The sequence below is a fragment of the Mustela erminea genome, chromosome 15 (assembly GCF_009829155.1).
Source record: "Mustela erminea isolate mMusErm1 chromosome 15, mMusErm1.Pri, whole genome shotgun sequence".
Lineage (NCBI taxonomy): Eukaryota > Metazoa > Chordata > Mammalia > Carnivora > Mustelidae > Mustela > Mustela erminea.
The window spans coordinates 81,785,141-81,802,936 of record NC_045628.1 but is presented as its reverse complement, the minus strand read 5'-3'; the positions used below and the strand labels follow the sequence as shown (position 1 = coordinate 81,802,936).

Below are 17,796 nucleotides of genomic sequence, written 5' to 3'. Positions count from 1 at the left end.
TGCTTCTTCACGTAGGAAGGCAATGAAGGCTATTCTTCACAGCTAATACCTCTCTCCCAAGTATATCTATATTTTAACAGAGGATTTTCATTTCTGCTGCTGTGTGGGAACTAGGTTCATATTTTGGGAAGTTTCGTCACCCGACTCCCTCTGAAAGCATATCACAAAGACAGTCGCTCATTTTAAGCAGCAATAGGGATGGTGAGAAACTCAAAATACTACCTAATAATAAAACCTGCCATTACTTAAGTACTTACCAGGCACCAAACCCTTCTTATTTAATCTTCACAAAAACCTTATGAGACATTCTTATTCCTATTTTATTCTTGTGGATGTTGAAAGATTCAGAAAGGTCAAAACTGCCCAAGACCACACACAGGGTCAAGATCTAACCCCACTCTGAGCAAACCCAAAACCTGGGTTTTTAATTTCTGCCCACATCCCCATATGGGGTTGTTACTGATGGAACTAGAGATGTTTATTCTGGAGGGAAAAAAAAAAAAAAAAAAAGGACTCTCAGGGACCTCTTATAGTATCCAAATATGGGAATGGCTTTCATGTATAAATACCTCTGTGGCTCTAGAGACAAACAAATTTGGGGCTCACTCCCACAAAATATATATATCCCAACAACTAGAACAGTTCTCATTTTTATGCACTCCCCACCAGCTACAAGTCAAGTCCTTCACACCCACCATCACATTTAGTTCCTTAATGAACTTGCAAAGAAGACATTATCATCCACACTTAGAAGTCAGGACTCAGGACCCAGAGAAGGTAAATAATCTGTCTGAGGCTTCCTTGCAAATGGCAAGTGTCAACATTAGAACTCAGGTCTCTGTTCAACTTCCCTGTTCTATGCTGCTCTCCAGAACTGAGAAAAGGGGAAACATTTCACTTGGGAAGTTTCATCACCCAACTGCCTCTGAAATCGTATCACAAAGACAGTCGCTTATTTTAAGTAACAACGAGGATGGTGTTTGGGGACAACAGTGAACCATGTCCTAGGTTCTCTTCTTTAAAAAAAAAAAAAAAAAGACTTATTTATTTACTGTGTCAAAGAGAGAGAGAAAGGGGGAGGGCCAAAAGGAGAGGGAGAGAGAGAATCTCAAGCAGACTCCCCACTGAGCACAGAGCCCAACACCGGGCTGGATCCCAGGACCCTGAGATCACAATCTGAGCTGAAATCAAGAGCCACCCAGGCACCTCCTAGGCTCCCTCCTAAGGGCGGATCACAGTCTTGTATTCCAAACATGTGGTGATTTTACAGGCTAGCGGGATGCACGCACATGCAAGCTCACTCACACACACACACACTGGAGAGCACTTCTAAATGTAATGTGATGAATATACAAGTGTGAGTTACAGAACAGAGATGTAGCAATCCAGGCAAAAAGGGGGAGATTTTACAATTAATTGCTTCTATTTAGTTAATGATCATCAATTGAGTTAGTTATTTTAAAATGCAGTCCCTTTTCTTTAGCTTTGAAATGGTGTCTCAAATAGAATCGCAAACCATAACTTGATTAAACTAACATCCTCTAGCCATAAAGTACTTAGGAAATATGAGTTTATTTGTGAAAAATAAATAGAAATCTTATTATTTTTGTCATAATTTGTTTTGCATATTTCTTGCTTAAATTCACTGAAGACTTTGAAAAATAGAGAACATCTTCTTATGCATCCCATCTCTAAATATCTGACTTGAAATGACAATAACGAAAAGTTCAAAGAGTGAGTATTATTTTATCTCTGTGCAGAGCCAATGCCATAATAACTTGGAAATATGAATCATGTAAGCCACGTCCACAAAATTACATATCTGCAATTTTGTGGAAAATAACACTGTATTTTTATCTTTGTTTTAGTAAAAGAGAAGCAAGCCACAGTCTTCCTCACACAGAAGGGTTTATAAATGCTTGCACACACATGCTATCTTAGGGAACAATTATAGTAGTTGGCAGGCAACCTCCACTGGAGGGGACACACAAAGAAAACACTAGATAGAAATAGGTCAGGGGAGTCATTTAAGAAAAATTGAGAATGAATCCATTAAAAAACAAAACAACTGGACTTTACATGAGTACTACAATTAAATAGAAGCTTAATCTGTTACAATTCTACATTTTGCTCATTTCTCAAACCATTTCAAATTTTTTCTTGATCTCATTGGATAAATGAAATAGTTATAAGTTAAAAAGGAAGATTTCCTTTCTATTCCATTCCCCTCTATTTACTCACTGCTTCTAAAAATGAATATTCCTGGGACACCTGGGTGGCTCAGTTGGTTAAGCAGCTGCCTTCAGCTCAGGTCATGATCCCAGCATCCTGGGATGGAGTCCCGCATCGGGCTCCTTGCTCAGCAGGGAGCCTGCTTCTCCCTCTGCCTCTGTCTGCCTGTGCTCGCTCTCTCTCTCTGATAAATAAATAAAATCTTTAAAAAAAAAATTATCTTTAAAAAAAAATAAAAATGAATATTCCTTAAGAAACACAAAATTTTGAAATAAGGAAAGCATAGATAATATAGATATAGATAATATAGATAGCAATATAATATAATATAATAAAATACTGATAATAACAATCTTATCCTCCAATGGAGTATGACTAAATCTCTGCCCATCACTACAATATTCAGTACTTAAGTTACCCACATGATAAAGTTCAAATGCTTCAAAGACAGGTTCATTTTCCCAGCCTTGTCCCCCAGAGTGCTGAAGCATGTCTTTGCACTTTTTTTTTTTTTTTGCACATTTCTCGCACATTCTGTTTCCTCCTGCAGCATCTGCCTCCTCCTTATGTGTTAAATGCATTACCTATCCTTGGTGGCCCAGCTCAAATGCCTCTTCAGTTGTGAAACCTTCCCTCCCTACGCAACACTGTTTAAGGAAAAATGGAAATAGGTCCATGACAAATAAACCTTATGTGCCCTTCCATATTCTCTCAGAATACTCTGCATGTCCATCTATCCCAGGTCTTCCCACATTACATAAACCAGTTATTTACATGGCTGCATCCCTCTCTGGAGACCGGGGACCTTTTAAGAACAGAAAACAGGTCTCAATATCCCTCTTCCACACCCCCTGGGACCTGGCACACATCTGGTCAGTGCTTATGGAGTGCATAAGGACTGAGATAGGGAAGCAGGGTAATTAAAAGATCTCCTCCTCTGAAGAGCTGGTGAAAAACTAGATCCTCAGACTCGGATCTTACATGCAGGAAGCACTAATCTTATGTTTCAGTTGTTAAGTGCATGAATGAATGGGAAGTTGGAAACACTCCTTCACATTTCAGGAGAGAGATACAAAACACCTCGGAGATTGGAAGAACCTGATAAAGGATGCCGCTGAGACCCTCCCCCTGAAACAGTGTCCAGCCGGAAGAGCAGAAGGCTTCCGCCAGCTGAGCCAATGAGACCAGACCTCCACCTTCCGGAGCACCTTCAGTACTTAACCTTCACTGACGAGTGATGGAAGAAGGCATGAATTTTCTTTATTTATAAACTACTTTACATGTAACCTTATATGCTTATCATCTCTCATATGTAATTCTATGTCCCACAATATTCACTGCTGAAAAGGAGAATGCTGTGGACTTCACCTCCTTGGCTTCTGATGACCATTCCCTACAAACACTTTGCATCCTGTGTGGAAAGTAAAATTAGAAGTGAGTCTTTATTATCTTTTTTCTTTTCTGTAATAATTCTCTTAATGGACAGATATTAATAAACCGGCATTAGATAAAGCCGTGAGCTGGTCTAGCCTTTCATCGGAAACTCCAAAATAATTTTTCACACCTTGGGAAGAGGAGCACTCCTTCACAACACCTAAGCATCTAAGTCTGGGAAAAGCAAGAGTTTAAAAAAAAAAAAAGGCAACAGGGCCAAAGGGAGGTTGGGATTCTGCCTACAGAAGATCAGAGGATGAAGAAGTGATTGACACTTGTGCAGAATCTAAAGAAATTCTTTGGTCAATATTGTTAGCACTTACCGTTCTAAGGCCTTTAGTTGCTGAAAGGCCCCTACATGTCAGCTGGTTTCTCTGCTGTCCTGTACACTTTTTTAAGTAATCTCTGTATTCATTGTGGGGCTCAAACTTATGACCCCAAGATCAAGAGTCATATGTTCTACCGACTGAGCCCGCCAGGAGCCTCTATGCATTTCTTTTTTCTCTTACCATGTGGGTGATCTCAAACCATTTGCCTGTACAAGTACCTACCATTCATATGGGTAGGATGTTCGTTTGAGATCTGGTGAAGCAGCTGCTGGGGAGACTCTGGAGCAGAAGACCCTTGACAGGCAGCTCAAGTGTGCTCTTCCCGATCAGGTACTTGCAACTGAATTTGTTCCTTAAATTTAAAATTCCTTAACCTTAAAAATTCTTTTTAATTGTGAGAATAATGAATTTTAAAACTAACATCTTTTTTTTTTTAAGATTTTATTTATTTATTTGACAGAGATCACAAGTAGGCAGAGAGGCAGGCAGAGAGAGAAAGAAGGTCCCTGCTGAGCAGAGAGCCTGATGTGGGGCTCAATCTCAGGACCCTGGGATCATGACCTGAGCTGAAAACAGAGGCTTTACCCACTGAGCCACCCGGGTACCCCTAAAACTAACATTTTGTAATCTGTGACTACCCGTGAGAAAGATATTAACTTAAAAAATGTTCATTATTCCATTTTAAAGACCTCAAGGTGGAAACAAACCACCAACAGCTAAGCGTGGCTTCATAGGTCAGCTGCCTGGACACAGGAGGTTCAGAAGTCAACTTAATTCATGGAGAATCCAGTTTCCCAATGAAAGGCATGGGCTCAAGGTCCTTAACTTAACCTTGAGAGCAGTCTTCACTAAGTAAGTTTAAGTAAATTGGTAACACCCATGGCACTTACTTCCAAAATGCAAACTGATGATTACCTGTTCCAAAATAGGAAAGAAAGGGTTTTTAATAAGCGCTTACCGTGACACTGCTTATGGGTCCAAAGAATATGAGGATAAGGTACCATTCAGCAACAAAAGGTAGACATGTTTGCCTTTTTCAGTGACTGGTCAGTGGGCAGAGAGAAACAATCAGTTGCCTCTGCACTTAATAGGATGTATTCAAAGCACATGTTCTCCTTGGAAACCTGTCCTCTCCCTGTAACTCAGCTGAAGTTTTGAGCTAAGCCTTCCCTAATTAAAAAAAGGAAAAAGGACAGTAAACCTGTACAGAGGCTCTGTAGTGCATTCTCTTGAAAGAACATATTTTCTTTCTTTCTTCTCCTTGCAGATTAAAAGAAAGAATAAATTACAGTGTCTGAAATCTGTTCCTTGGACTCTGCATTTAGCCAGCCTTTTCTTGTAACGTGAGCAGGGGGCATTCCTTTCTTCTGTTGTTTTTTGTTTTTCCTTTTGGGGAGGAGGGAGCAAGTGAATTTATGTCAAAATGTCCAACTGTTTGGCTGTACCCACCTATGCCAGGGGTTACAATAATACACAAGCATTTTTTTACAGCTTTCCTGTTTTTTACATTTTCAAAGATTTTCCAGGGGATTTTTTTCTCTATTCATTCTATGAGGGATTTTTTTTTTTTAAGATTTTATTTATTCATTTGACAGAGATCACAAGTAGGCAAAGCGGCAGGCAGAGAGAGACAGGGGGTAAGCAGGCTCCCCACTGAGCAGAGAGCCAGACGAGGGGCTCAATCCCAGGACCCTGGGATCATGACCTGAGCCGAAGGCAGAGGCTCAACCCACTGAGCCACCCAGGAGCCCCTCTATGAGGGATTTTAGATAGAACCTATTTACTTGGTCTAGGAGCTGCTGTAGGCTTCAAATTGTGTTCTGCTCTGAAAAGAATTCATGTTTTGTTTCTGTACTGTCTTTCTTATGGTTGTGGCTTTCAATCATAACAAATTAGAAATTAGAATAATTTATATTAAGGATTCATATATAAGGCATTTTTCCTACTGCTTAATTTAAATATATATATGTACATATATATACACATATGTGTGTGTATATGTGTGTGTGTGTGTGTCTGTATATATATATATATATATATATATATATCTTATGTCAATTTGACTCAAGTTATCATTTCTATATGGAATTATTATTTTCCCTCTTGGGAGAGTCAGTAAATGAGATCATCTAAAACCCTAATGTTTCATACTGGGTAATAAAGTAACTTTACATTCTCCTCAAGAAAAACCTATCAGCTGGTTTTTCAGTGAAGAGGACCTTCCCAATGAGTGTTTAAGGGGTAATGATTCCAATACCTATAAATGTTAAATAATGAATGTATTTCTACTGTGTTATCGCTCCCCCTTCTCCCTTTCGATAGCTTTGGGTGATGGCAGTGAACTTCCTCTGGCCCCACCCACAGAGCTCCCTCCTTCAACACACACCCGTTGGGAGTGGAGAAGCCTTCAGGCCTCCTTCAGGGTGACCCCAGCAGTTGGAAAAATGCCACCGCACAGCAACCCCCCCCAGGGCCACCAAGACCACCACAAAATAGTGTAGGATTTGCTTCAACATGCTGAAGTGAAGAGAAAGAGGGGTATGAACAAATTCATCAGACTTTCAATAAGTATTTAATTTTATGGGTATTCATTGTAATGGTTTCTTCTACTTCTATGCAGGCCTAGAAGTTTTCGTGATCACATATTTTTGAAGGAGGAGGAGCGGCACCAAGGCCAGGCATAGGATGTCTGCCAGCCATGGCTGAAGAAGAGGAAAGCCCAGGCTTCCCTCCACGTACGCTAAGTATCGCTGCGCCGCTTACGTCCTCGCTCCACCTGGCTCACCCCAGGCCGCATCAGTGGGGCCTCAGGGCACTTTTACTGCAGGCTGGGTTGAGCAACAGGAGACCCAGCAGAGGGTGGAAGTGAGGGGTGAGAGTGATGTCAAAGAATTTGTTCCCCCAACACCCATCACACAGCCTCACCACGGTCTGACCGTGTCTTTCAACCAAAGGTCACTACCCTTTCCAAGAGATGTTGCTCCAAGGTATGATCATTTGTCCTTCAAGATTCGGCAATTATTTCTACCCTAGTCCCTCAGGCCTTGGGAGGTAACAGTGCCTTAGCTGCGAGGTTCCTCAGCAATTTCTTATCCCTTTTCACCTTTGCATGTAAGCCCTTGGCTTATCCTAAGTAGCTGTGGCGACCCTGTCTATAGACCACTCACCACAGCACGGCTGCCAGTTCAGAGCATGAAAGAGAAAGTGAATCAGATTTGCTTCTCTGAAAAGCAGCAGCATGCCTGATTGGCCGGCAAATAACCCAAAGCATTCATCCTCCATCCCTCACCAAATCCCTTCCCTTGGTCACTGAAGACGGATTTCTGACTGCTATGAAGCTTACAGCAATGGTGAGTCACCTGCTGCAGACCAGACCCTAGGCTGTGAATACTCCACTGAAGGGCTTAGAATCACACATGCAGACTGAGATTTCCCTCCCTCAGGAACCAGGAAAATGGACATTGCTGCAGAGCCCAAGGTGGGAAACCAAGTTGGCCTTTTCATTACCACTTGGTGAGGACCACCAACTGTCCCAAATCACCCTGCTGCCTTTTGATGCTTCTTTCCCTAAAGATACTATGTGGTGTTCACCAGGATTCTCCCCATCGTCCCCTATGTACCTTGTGCTTCCTATTGGATGGCCAGATGCTGGCACACGTGGACACATTCAGGGGATGATAGTGGTAGGAAGCAAAATCCCCATAACCAACCAAGAGGAGTAAGACAGTCTGGTTTACAGCTGCTCGTTAGCTGGGATGGTGGTAGGCAGCACCATCCTTATAACACCTGAGTGGTGGTGGAAGCCATTACAGATGGCTAGACTTAGCGCTAGTTTTTGGATAAGAGACTGTTGAAAAGAAAACATCAAGCCCCAAATGGAGTCACTTATGTTAAGGGCATCACATCACAAACCAAGACGTAATACCTAACCCAACTACAGTTTCACTCTCCCCCAGAATGTAACCTTTAACCAGTCAACATGGAATTTCCTGGTCAGAACTAGGAAATGTACTGATAGACCCTTTCCGTTCCCCTTAGGAGAGTGACCTTGCCTCAGACAATACATTCTTAGCTAATAATTTCCTTTTTTTCCACTCCCTCTCTGCCTTTAATAACCCTTCCTTTCATACAGCCTAATGGACCTCCTTTCTATTTGCTGGAAGGGATGCTGCCTAACTCATGAATCATTCAACAAAGCCAATTTGAATTTTTAAATTACTCAGTTGAATTTTTACTGCTTAACAGAAGTCATCATAACAAGTGTTACCTTTTCTTAGGCATTCTGGGTCAACTACTAGGTGAAGTGTTTTACATTCATGATCTCTAACCCAACATTACTGTAGGCATTATGATCCCCATATTAAGAAGATGTAACCTATTCAAGGCCGCATAACTAGTAAATAGTGAAGCTGAGATTCAAACCAAATATATCTGGATCAAACGTTGCTACTCTTTCCATTACACAATTTGTTTTCCCTGGAAGGAGGTGGAAAGATATTTGTTCTGAGCTTGTTTTGTTTGGATGCAGAGGTATCTAAGGAGAAGTGAGGACAGAGAGAGACGGTGCAGAAGAGGCAGGACAGGACTCATCCTCCCGCTCTGCCCATATATAAGGGACTGGTTTTAAGCCTAGGAGGACAGAATCTCAGGCACAATGTTTATGAAACAAGGAATAAGACTAAGTCCGTGAAGTACTGCTTCCCCCCTAAAAACAAACTCCGCATAGGATTCGGGCAAAGCCATTCATCTCCCCTTACTGTCCTCTCCCCAAGTTTCAGAGTTGTTTGGGGTTCAAGGTGTCCACTGGGTGCAGGGAATAATGTCTTACAGAAAGCCCAGCTGCACAGGACTTGACAAGTCCCCTTGACTGAGAGGCTCAAGAGGAAAGAACATGAACAAATTCATCCCTGAGCCCATCTAAGATGTCACCACCTGAGAAGTCCCAGAAATAGCTGGGGAAGAATTTCAGCAGCCTAGTGGGGCTTGGGGGTTAAGGTCTTGTCCAGCAGGTGAAGGCTTAGAGCCGTGGAGATACAGATGTAAATATTAACTAACCTTATTTATACTCATGAACTACTGAAACTGAGGAGGTGCGGAATCATTGTTAATCCACTTGTTCTTTCTTTGGACACCAATCGCCCTGGCTCTGGGTCTGGGTCACTGCCATTAGACCCATGGCTTGAAGCCTGAATCCACTCCTGCCCCTCATGAGAAGTACAAGTTCTGGCTTGTTTTCCTGGCCCTCTACTGCCTACTTGATCTTCCCTGTCTGGGCTTCGTTTCATACACTTGGACTCAGCTTATTTGCCTGCTCTCCTGAAGACAGGACTTCGCTTTCCCATCTGAATCTTTCTTATTCCCAGTGGGCTGTCATAGAAAATACATATTTGGTCTTTATCTTCTAGGCCTGGTACAGAGCTTTTAAATTTCCTGAGGACAGTAGCATCTTTTGTATACTGATGAAACTACTCAGGGCAGGGCTCCCAACTGGCTTCAAGATCAGTGGTTAGAGGTGGAGGAACCAATCATGCAATTAGAGGTTTGGAACTTTCAGCTGTACCCCCTGACTCCAGGGAAGGGAGAGGAGCTGGATATTGAGTTCAATCACTGATGATTTAGTCGAGTGTGCCTACAGAATCAAACTTCAATAAAAACTCTGAAACAACACCCCATTGGTGAACACATCAAAGCGATAAGAGGGCATGGAAATTCTGCACACCCACTGGCCCAAGTCTCGCCCCATGCATCTCTTCCAAATGTCTGTTACTGAATCATATCCTTTACAATAAACTGTAATCATGAGTAAAGCACTGAGTTCTGAGTTGTTTGAGTGAATTATTGAACCTGAGGAAAGGGATCATGGGAATCCCTGAATTTGTAGTTGGGTTGCCTGGAGATCCCCTCTGTGTCTGGCCCCTCAAGTGGGGCAGTCTTGCAGGACTGAGCCCTTAACTTCTAGGGTCTGTGCTAATTCTTGGCAGCTAGTGTCAGCTGGAGAATTAGGGAATTGATTGTTTTTGGGAAAAAGGCACAACACCCATCGTAATGAGGTTGTTGACACTCATCACCATCAACTTTGTCTTTATTCACTTCACTCCAGCATGCCCATCACCTCCTTATTCTTGGAACACGCCAGGCAACTCCCCACCTAGGAGTTTTGCATGGGTTCCCCTGTCTGGAACATTCTTCCCCTATATGACTATGACTATTCCTTCCCCTCCTTCAAGTGTTTGCTAGATTTCATCTTCTCTGTGGAGTCTGTCCTGACCTTCCTATTTAAAATTGTGACACACGTTCCGTACAACCCCGTCAGACTCCCACCTCCTTTTCTTGGCCTACCATTCCTTTGGTTCCATCATGTAAGATACCATATAATTAAGTTATGTATTACATTTACAATTTGTTTTCTGTTTTTCCCTGCTAGAATATAAGATTCACAAAAGTTGGTATCTATATCAGTTTCATTCCCTGATGTATTCCCAGTACCTGGCACATAATAAATTCTCAATACATCTTAGCTGAGTGCATGATTTTAAGAGCAGCGGTTTATTTGGAGGATCCTAACTAAAATGCTCCCCTGTAATCCCCAGGTTAGATGTCGAGCCAGACATATTGGGTAGACCCTGGAGGAAGATGGGAGAGGCAGGTCCTGTCACACTAGGCTTGAACCAGCTTGAACCTGGACTCTCTCCATGACTAAACTTTAGAAGGCACCTCTGAGCCCTCTTTTCCGTGAGACCTTGCCCTTGGGCTCTGTCTCTTAACAAGAAAACTGCTAAATTGGTTTAGTAAAAAATCTTTGTACGCTTAATATCTGATTACCCTCAACATTTAACCAAATACCCTGATACCTGATCACCCTGGCCTGCCTTCGGCAAGAATTCTGTCAAGTTGGGTTAGCCAGAATGCCCTTACACTGGATATCTCCTCTTATTAATTTTCCCCTCACTCTGCTCATTGGTTATAAACCTCCAGTTGCCTTTGCTGTATTCAGATTTGAGCCCAATCTCTCTCCCCTGTTGCAATGGTCTTGATACCTCTTGCAACGGTACCGAAGGAAGTCTTCCTTACCATTTTAACAAGTGCCAGAAAAATTTTTTCTTTAACTAAACCTATGAGTTTGGACGAGTCACATACTTTCAGTTTTCTTATCTGTCAAACAGAACCCGTAAGAAATTATCTCAGGTATCACCACCAGCCTGAATCAATACCAGATCTGCGAAACTTCTTAGCACACTGTAACTAGAACTGTTTCCTAGGCATCGTACAGGACAATTTCCCCAAACCTTCCCATATCCTGGATTCTGCTTCTATACTGGCACATATGAAACTCCAGACTCTTCCTGATGGCCGAGGAGAGAGAACCAATCCCTCAGCAGCCTTCAACGGGTGAGATGAAGTCTCAACTCTTAGTTTAAATATCCAGATGGTATATCCAATAATACATTTCCCTTTATTTGAGCATAGTACTTGATATTGCTTATTAGACAATCTAACTTCCTTTGGCAAAACATTTACACAAAGTCAGTACCCTAGGAAGGACCTGAGTTGCTGATGCCGTGACTGCGTGAGCCCCCACCACACGCATGCCCCACCAGGAACTCGGGATACAATGCCCCAAAGCTCAAGAAGCCCAGACTGGATCTTTTTCAGCTTTAAAAATTATCATCTTTCCCCAGGAACAAAAAGGCAATCAAATTTTATAGATTTGTGGTCCTAATAAGATAGGTTTTAAAAGCCTTACTAAAAGTGTACACTTACAAAAATGGTGTTAAGATGGATATTTTGACCCTCAGCCCATGTACTCCACTCTGTGTAGTCACACACTTGGTAGATCCAGTCACTGACATTCTGGTTTTAAGTAAATGAGTAAATAAGCTTTAAGTAAAATAAACACATCAGTTCTGAGAAAATTCTACACTACCAAAGCCTACATAATCTACAAAGATACACCCAAAGTTAATATACTTTTTTTAAGCTATAAATAGAATATATCAGCTGGTGATTGCAAAGGCAATGGAATCCGTTGGTTTTTTCAACTTCTGTTGGATGCTTAACATCGATCCTGATTGCTGAAGAGTTATATTTACTGACACGAGTGGTCAACTACATAAACACTGCTCTTTAAAATAAACTTATAAATGGTAGTATGTCTAACAAATCAGTCAACTGCCAAATTGTATGAAAATGAATTCACCTTTTAGTTTGAAAAACTAAAACTCCTTAGTAGTTTTACTTTTACAACTGAGAAGGCATTATATTAAAGCACTTTTAACAGGTAAAAAACAAAAATCTTCAGAAACAGTGTGAGATGGCAAGTATGGTGCTACTTAAGGATGTTTTTCACAGATTTAAACAATTTATCATCAATAATGTTATCTTAGATACCTTACATGCCTTCTTATTATACTAGAAAATACAGAAATTGGTCAACTATTCTAATTGGCCAATAAAGACCAAATCCTCTAAGTAGTCTCAACATTTGCATGCATTCACATATTTAAATAAGAAGCAATCACTAAAGTAATTCTCATTTGCTAGGAAGCAATTTCCACTGAAAAAGTTACACTTATATCCACTAGCTAATAAATAAAACATTTTAAAATTTTTATTTTGGAAATTTTTGGAAGATAAAAACAAATACTTTTCTTTTTCTCTCTCAATTTCAAAGCCAAATTTGAAAAGTCTTTTCATCTGTTGATATCATTAGGTTACAAGATGAGAAGTCTTATCTGGCCTTTAATGGTACTAAAATTTTATTTATTAAGAGTACTGTTTGAATGCAGCATTCCAAATCAATGGAAGAGTGTTTTGTTAGATCCTTAAGAGAAAAGGAACACATAGAAATCTAAGGGGTAATTATAAATGTTCTATTTTTATGTAAGTCCTCAAGAATGTATATGTCCTTATAAAATAGCAACTAAATTTGAGGAAAGGAGTGAACTTTGTTTTTACCAAAGTTGACAAAGTAAATGCAGACTTCTCTCTCTCTCTCTCTCTCTCTTCTTTCCCAAATTATTTGATACAATTTTAGGTATTTCACAGTTTTTAATTTAATATTTTCCAAATAATCACATGGCCAGTAAGAGGCACTACATATACACTTGAGGAAAGAGAAAATGAGGTACATCTAATCAACTGCCCATTACAACACCCACACCAGAACACAAAAAATCCAAAAACCATCTGGACAAAGATAAGGAATGATTTTCAACCCTTGGCTTGAATTGTTACAGACATAATTCCAGGTTACAGCTGAAGTATTTACAGTTGACTCACTTTTAGCTCTAGAAAGTTTTCATCTATTTTTGTTTATCTATGTTTCATTTGGGAAAACCCAATAAGCCTTAAAAAAAAAAATCAATGCAAATCGTTGTAATTTAAAACATTAACCCATTTACCTATTATCCTTGGTCTCCATCATCACTTCTGGCATATGTGTCTGTGAAAGTCATGAAACTATTTTTCTGTCTTCAAAGTCTTTCGTTTGTGTTTCCTTTAAACGTGTACTCCACACTCAGCTCTGCCTGGCGGGCGAGAAGCCTGTATTTCCCTCAGTGTCCATTCATCATCTGATGCCCGGAAGCATTGCTATGTTTTGTTGTGTTCCTTCAGGTAAGACTCTCCAGTCTAAAAGTGGTTGCCTCCCTGGGTGATGCCTTCCGATCTGGACACCCACAGAAGTTTTTAAGGTAAAATAGTATTGAGAAGGTAATGGTTTGGGGTTTTCCTCCACAGCAGAAAAAAAGCTATTTTCATCTGAGAATCTCCTGTACTTCTTTTTGAAGGTGGTGAGGAGAAATGTTGTAGAAGCTCTTGGGCTCCGTGTTTCTCACCCTCATCTCAGCGGATGTAAAACATTCACTGGCAAGAGCCTTTCTTCTTGGTCTGGCGATACGTGCATTGCCACATCACTTTTGGATCCTGAAAGAAAAATCAAGGAAGTTTCAGGGAAGGAGTCGGGAGAAGTACTCAGAGTAAATGCACTGAAAATGTAATTCCTTGTGGAAGGCAGCCATGGCTCTTACATCCAGCGACTTTCTAATTATAAACTGCTGGTTGCACTATGGCCCTGCCAAATGACATGGCATCTATCCTTCACCTCACAACCCACAAGCATGTGTAACTACACATGGCGGACACTATAAACAAAAAACATGTCCACTTAATTTAGTTTCATGTTCTCACTCCCCATGCATTTCTTCTCATTTCTCTATTTCCCTGGCTTCTTTCAAGTGAAATACGTACTTCACACAATGTGCCTTTTTTCAGAAACAATACCTTTAAATCCAAAGGTACAACTTTACATATGATATAACGCATGTTAGAAAGCAAAATATCTATACCAGAGAAAGAAAAGAAAATGTGTCTATCTGAAAGTCTTTTTCTTTTTTCTTTTCTTCATTAACATATAATGTATTATTAGTCCTAGGGGTACAGTCTGTGAATCACCAGGCTTACACACTTCACAGTACTCACCATAGCACACACCTTCCCCAATGTCCATAACCCCCTCCACCCTCTCCCTACCCCACTCCCCCCACCCCCCCAACCCTCAGTTTTTTTGTGAGATTAAGAGTCTCTTATGGTTTGTCTCCCTCCCGATCCCATCTTGTTTCATTTATTCTTTTCCTACCCCCTAAACCCCCCAAGTTGCCTCTCAACTTCCTCATATCAGGGAGATCATATGATAATTGTCTTTCTCTGATTGTGAAAGTCATCATCATCTTCTTCTTCTTTTTTTAAGTAATATTCCCAGTAATCACTGGTGACTACCAACAGTCTAACATTTTAAGAAAAAAACTAGGAAGATAAAGGATAACCTTTGCCAACAGTGATAACCCAGAGGGACACATAAGATTGAATTTTCTACCCATTCATACAACTCTCATGTTTATACATACTTGATAATTTTCAAGGTATTCTCAGCACCACACTTAAATGGTTCTTTAAAGTGGACAGAACAAGAGAGGCAGAATTGCTACTATGTTAAAGAAACTTAACACTTGGATACAGGAAGGTGAAGAACTATGTTCAAGTCACTCAACTAGGAACTGAAAAACTGGAAAATGCAAAACCAGCTCCTGAATTCCTATTCTCCTTGTGTTAGCCCACAATATTTCCCTGCTGACAAACATAATTTAGAGATGGTAATCTAAGCTAGACTTACAACACTAGAGATTCTTGACTTCATGAAAACCCAGAAAAATAACTCAAAACTCACTGTAAACTATTCCCTGAAAACACTTCCCCAGTAACCTGCTAAAATAAAAATATTACCAGACATCAGCAATGAGATTAATTGAAACAAACCAATCCAAAATCTTAATTATTCTTTCATATAAAATCATATATAATGAAATTTGATTGTCATGTATCAAGAATTAAATTCTGGATTTAAATTTATAATTAAAAAATTAAAATTAAGAAATTATATAGCATGAAGATGAAAGCCTTATATATGACAATGGATTTCAAAAATTAGACTCTTCAATTTGAAATGTTCAGATTAAGAGAAGTTATGTGTATAATAGAAGATTAGAATCAATTTCTTTATTTATAAAACAAGGGGTTGAAATAAGTGTTATAAGTTATTAACACTTGAAAAATTCTGATTCCAGACAAGCAACACCTTTAAAATTCTATAATTCATTCTGTGATCTAACTCATAAGCAGTTCTGAATGTAGGGGGTGCCTGGGTGGCTCAGTCAGTTAAGCATCTGCCTTTAAGCTTGGTCATGATCCCAGGATCCTGGGATCCAGCCCTGCATCAGGCTCCCTGCTCAGTAGGGTGTCTGCTTCTCCCTCTCCTTCTGCCCCTCCCCCTGATTGTGCTGTGTGTGTGTGTGTGTGTGTGTGTGTGTGTCAAATAAATAAATAAATAAATAAATAAGTTTATATTTATTTTATATATATTTATAAATAAATAAATGTTTATGTTTATTTATATATATATTTATAAATAAATAACAATTCTGATAGTAGGAATTAATCCAATGTCTTTTAAATAAAAAATATTTTGTCAATTAAAATGTTGTTTTAAGTATAACCATAAAACATAAATGTATCATACAACAGACACAAGTTTTACATAAACATTTATGATAAAAGGTGAAATTCCAAGGAAAATCTGGAATTAGTTACACTTGAATGGAGACCCTCCAGGCTTTGCCTTCAGCCTGCACAGTTCCTCTGCTCACGATATTCTGCTTCTGTGGGAGCATTAGAGAGAAACAGAAGCATTGATTTCAGGGGAACACTGAATGTTCATGCTTATTAACTTCACTCAATGAGTTTCCATCTCTAATTCCAGTTTGTCAATATCTTTTAAAAATCGGACTCTGAAATCTATACCATTAATTAGCTTTACATCACCTGGTATGTTTGATAAAATTGCTGTACAACGCAGAAGCCTGTGACAAACTCTTATGACCTTCCTAGAGATGGACAATGATACATTCATCACAAAAACAATCTTTGAATAGTTTTTCCTACATAACTCTGAGCCCTAATGAAAGTGCTATCATCAAAGATATATATGTCTCTCAGTGTTAACAGGATACAATGACTTTGCCCAATATATTACCAAGGCCAAGATATAGTCTTTCTCCTGATGCCTTGGAGCTGCTATTCTAAAAATTTTGTCAAAGGGGAAAGTGTATTAATATGACATGACATATTCCTTTTTCTTTCAAAGATTTTATTTATTTATTTGACAGAGAGAGATGACAAGCAGGCAGAGAGGGAGGCAGAGAAAGAGGAGGAAGCAGGCTCCCTGCTGAGCAGAGAGCCCGATGTGGGGCTTGATCCCAGGACCCTGAGATCATGACCTGAGCCGAAGGCAGTGGCTTAACCCACTGAGCCACCCAGGCGCCCCGACATGACATATTCTTGATGATCCCATGCTGAGTCCTAAGGATAACCGTGACCTTCTCTAACAGCTCCTTAATTCTCTCTAGTAATACAATCTTCAGTTTTAATATCACTTCTATAATTAACATCTAACCCACAATTTAGAATTCTAAAAACTATTATTCCCTTTTGGACACTGGAACATTTGTACATGTTCAACGGGGAATCTGCTTCTCCCTCTCCCTTTGCCCCTGGGAGGCATGTGTATCTCCCCAGGACTTGTCTTCTTCTCCAACTGTTCTGAAATTACCCCCTGGGAAAAGGTACAGAATAGGTAATATGCTTGATGATACTGTAACAGCATCATAGGACGGCAGATGGAAGCTCTATTTGTGGTGAACAGAGCACAATGTCTAGACTTGTTGAATCACTATGTTCTACACCTGAAACTAATAAAATATTGTGTGTCAACTATACCCAAATTTTAAAATTAATAAAAAGAGAAAAAAAGAACTTATTGCCGTGATTAACCATTGTATACGCGCAAGGATGAGAGAAGACAGTGTGCGGCCTGGAACTCCAGTTTCCCCAACACTAGTCACTGAGGAGTCACCATCTTGAATTTGTTCACATTTGAGATACAACACACTGCTTTGGGGATCTTTGGCCTATTTGTGTACCACCTATTTGATCATTACTTAATATTTTTCCTTAATTAAGTCTCTACCTTAAATAAATGTACTATGAAAGGAAACTCTCTATTCACAACATAAATGGAAACCCAATAACAAGGGCCACAAATAGAGGGTAACTCTAAAGATAAATAAAATGAATAAAAGGAATCTTTAGAAATTCTGTTCAGATCCAAGTGCCTACGGAATCACTTGAGTCTTTGACCTGCTCGCTTTCCATGAAAAAGAGGGTTAGAAAATGTTTGAGGACACTTACA

At 39.9% G+C, this 17,796-nt stretch overlaps 1 protein-coding gene across 5 annotated transcripts in view; it reads right to left on the bottom strand.

Annotated features, from left to right (window-relative positions):
• Positions 1-17,796, bottom strand: part of SACS (sacsin molecular chaperone) — a 95,970-nt gene that overhangs the window by 60,159 nt on the left and 18,015 nt on the right. For all 5 annotated transcript variants that reach the window (XM_032314536.1, XM_032314541.1, XM_032314537.1 and 2 more), the window contains exon 2: positions 13,397-13,919. In XM_032314536.1, the coding sequence (XP_032170427.1) occupies positions 13,397-13,431 (35 nt within the window). In that variant the 5' untranslated portion in view covers positions 13,432-13,919. The remainder of the gene's footprint in view (positions 1-13,396; positions 13,920-17,796) is intronic.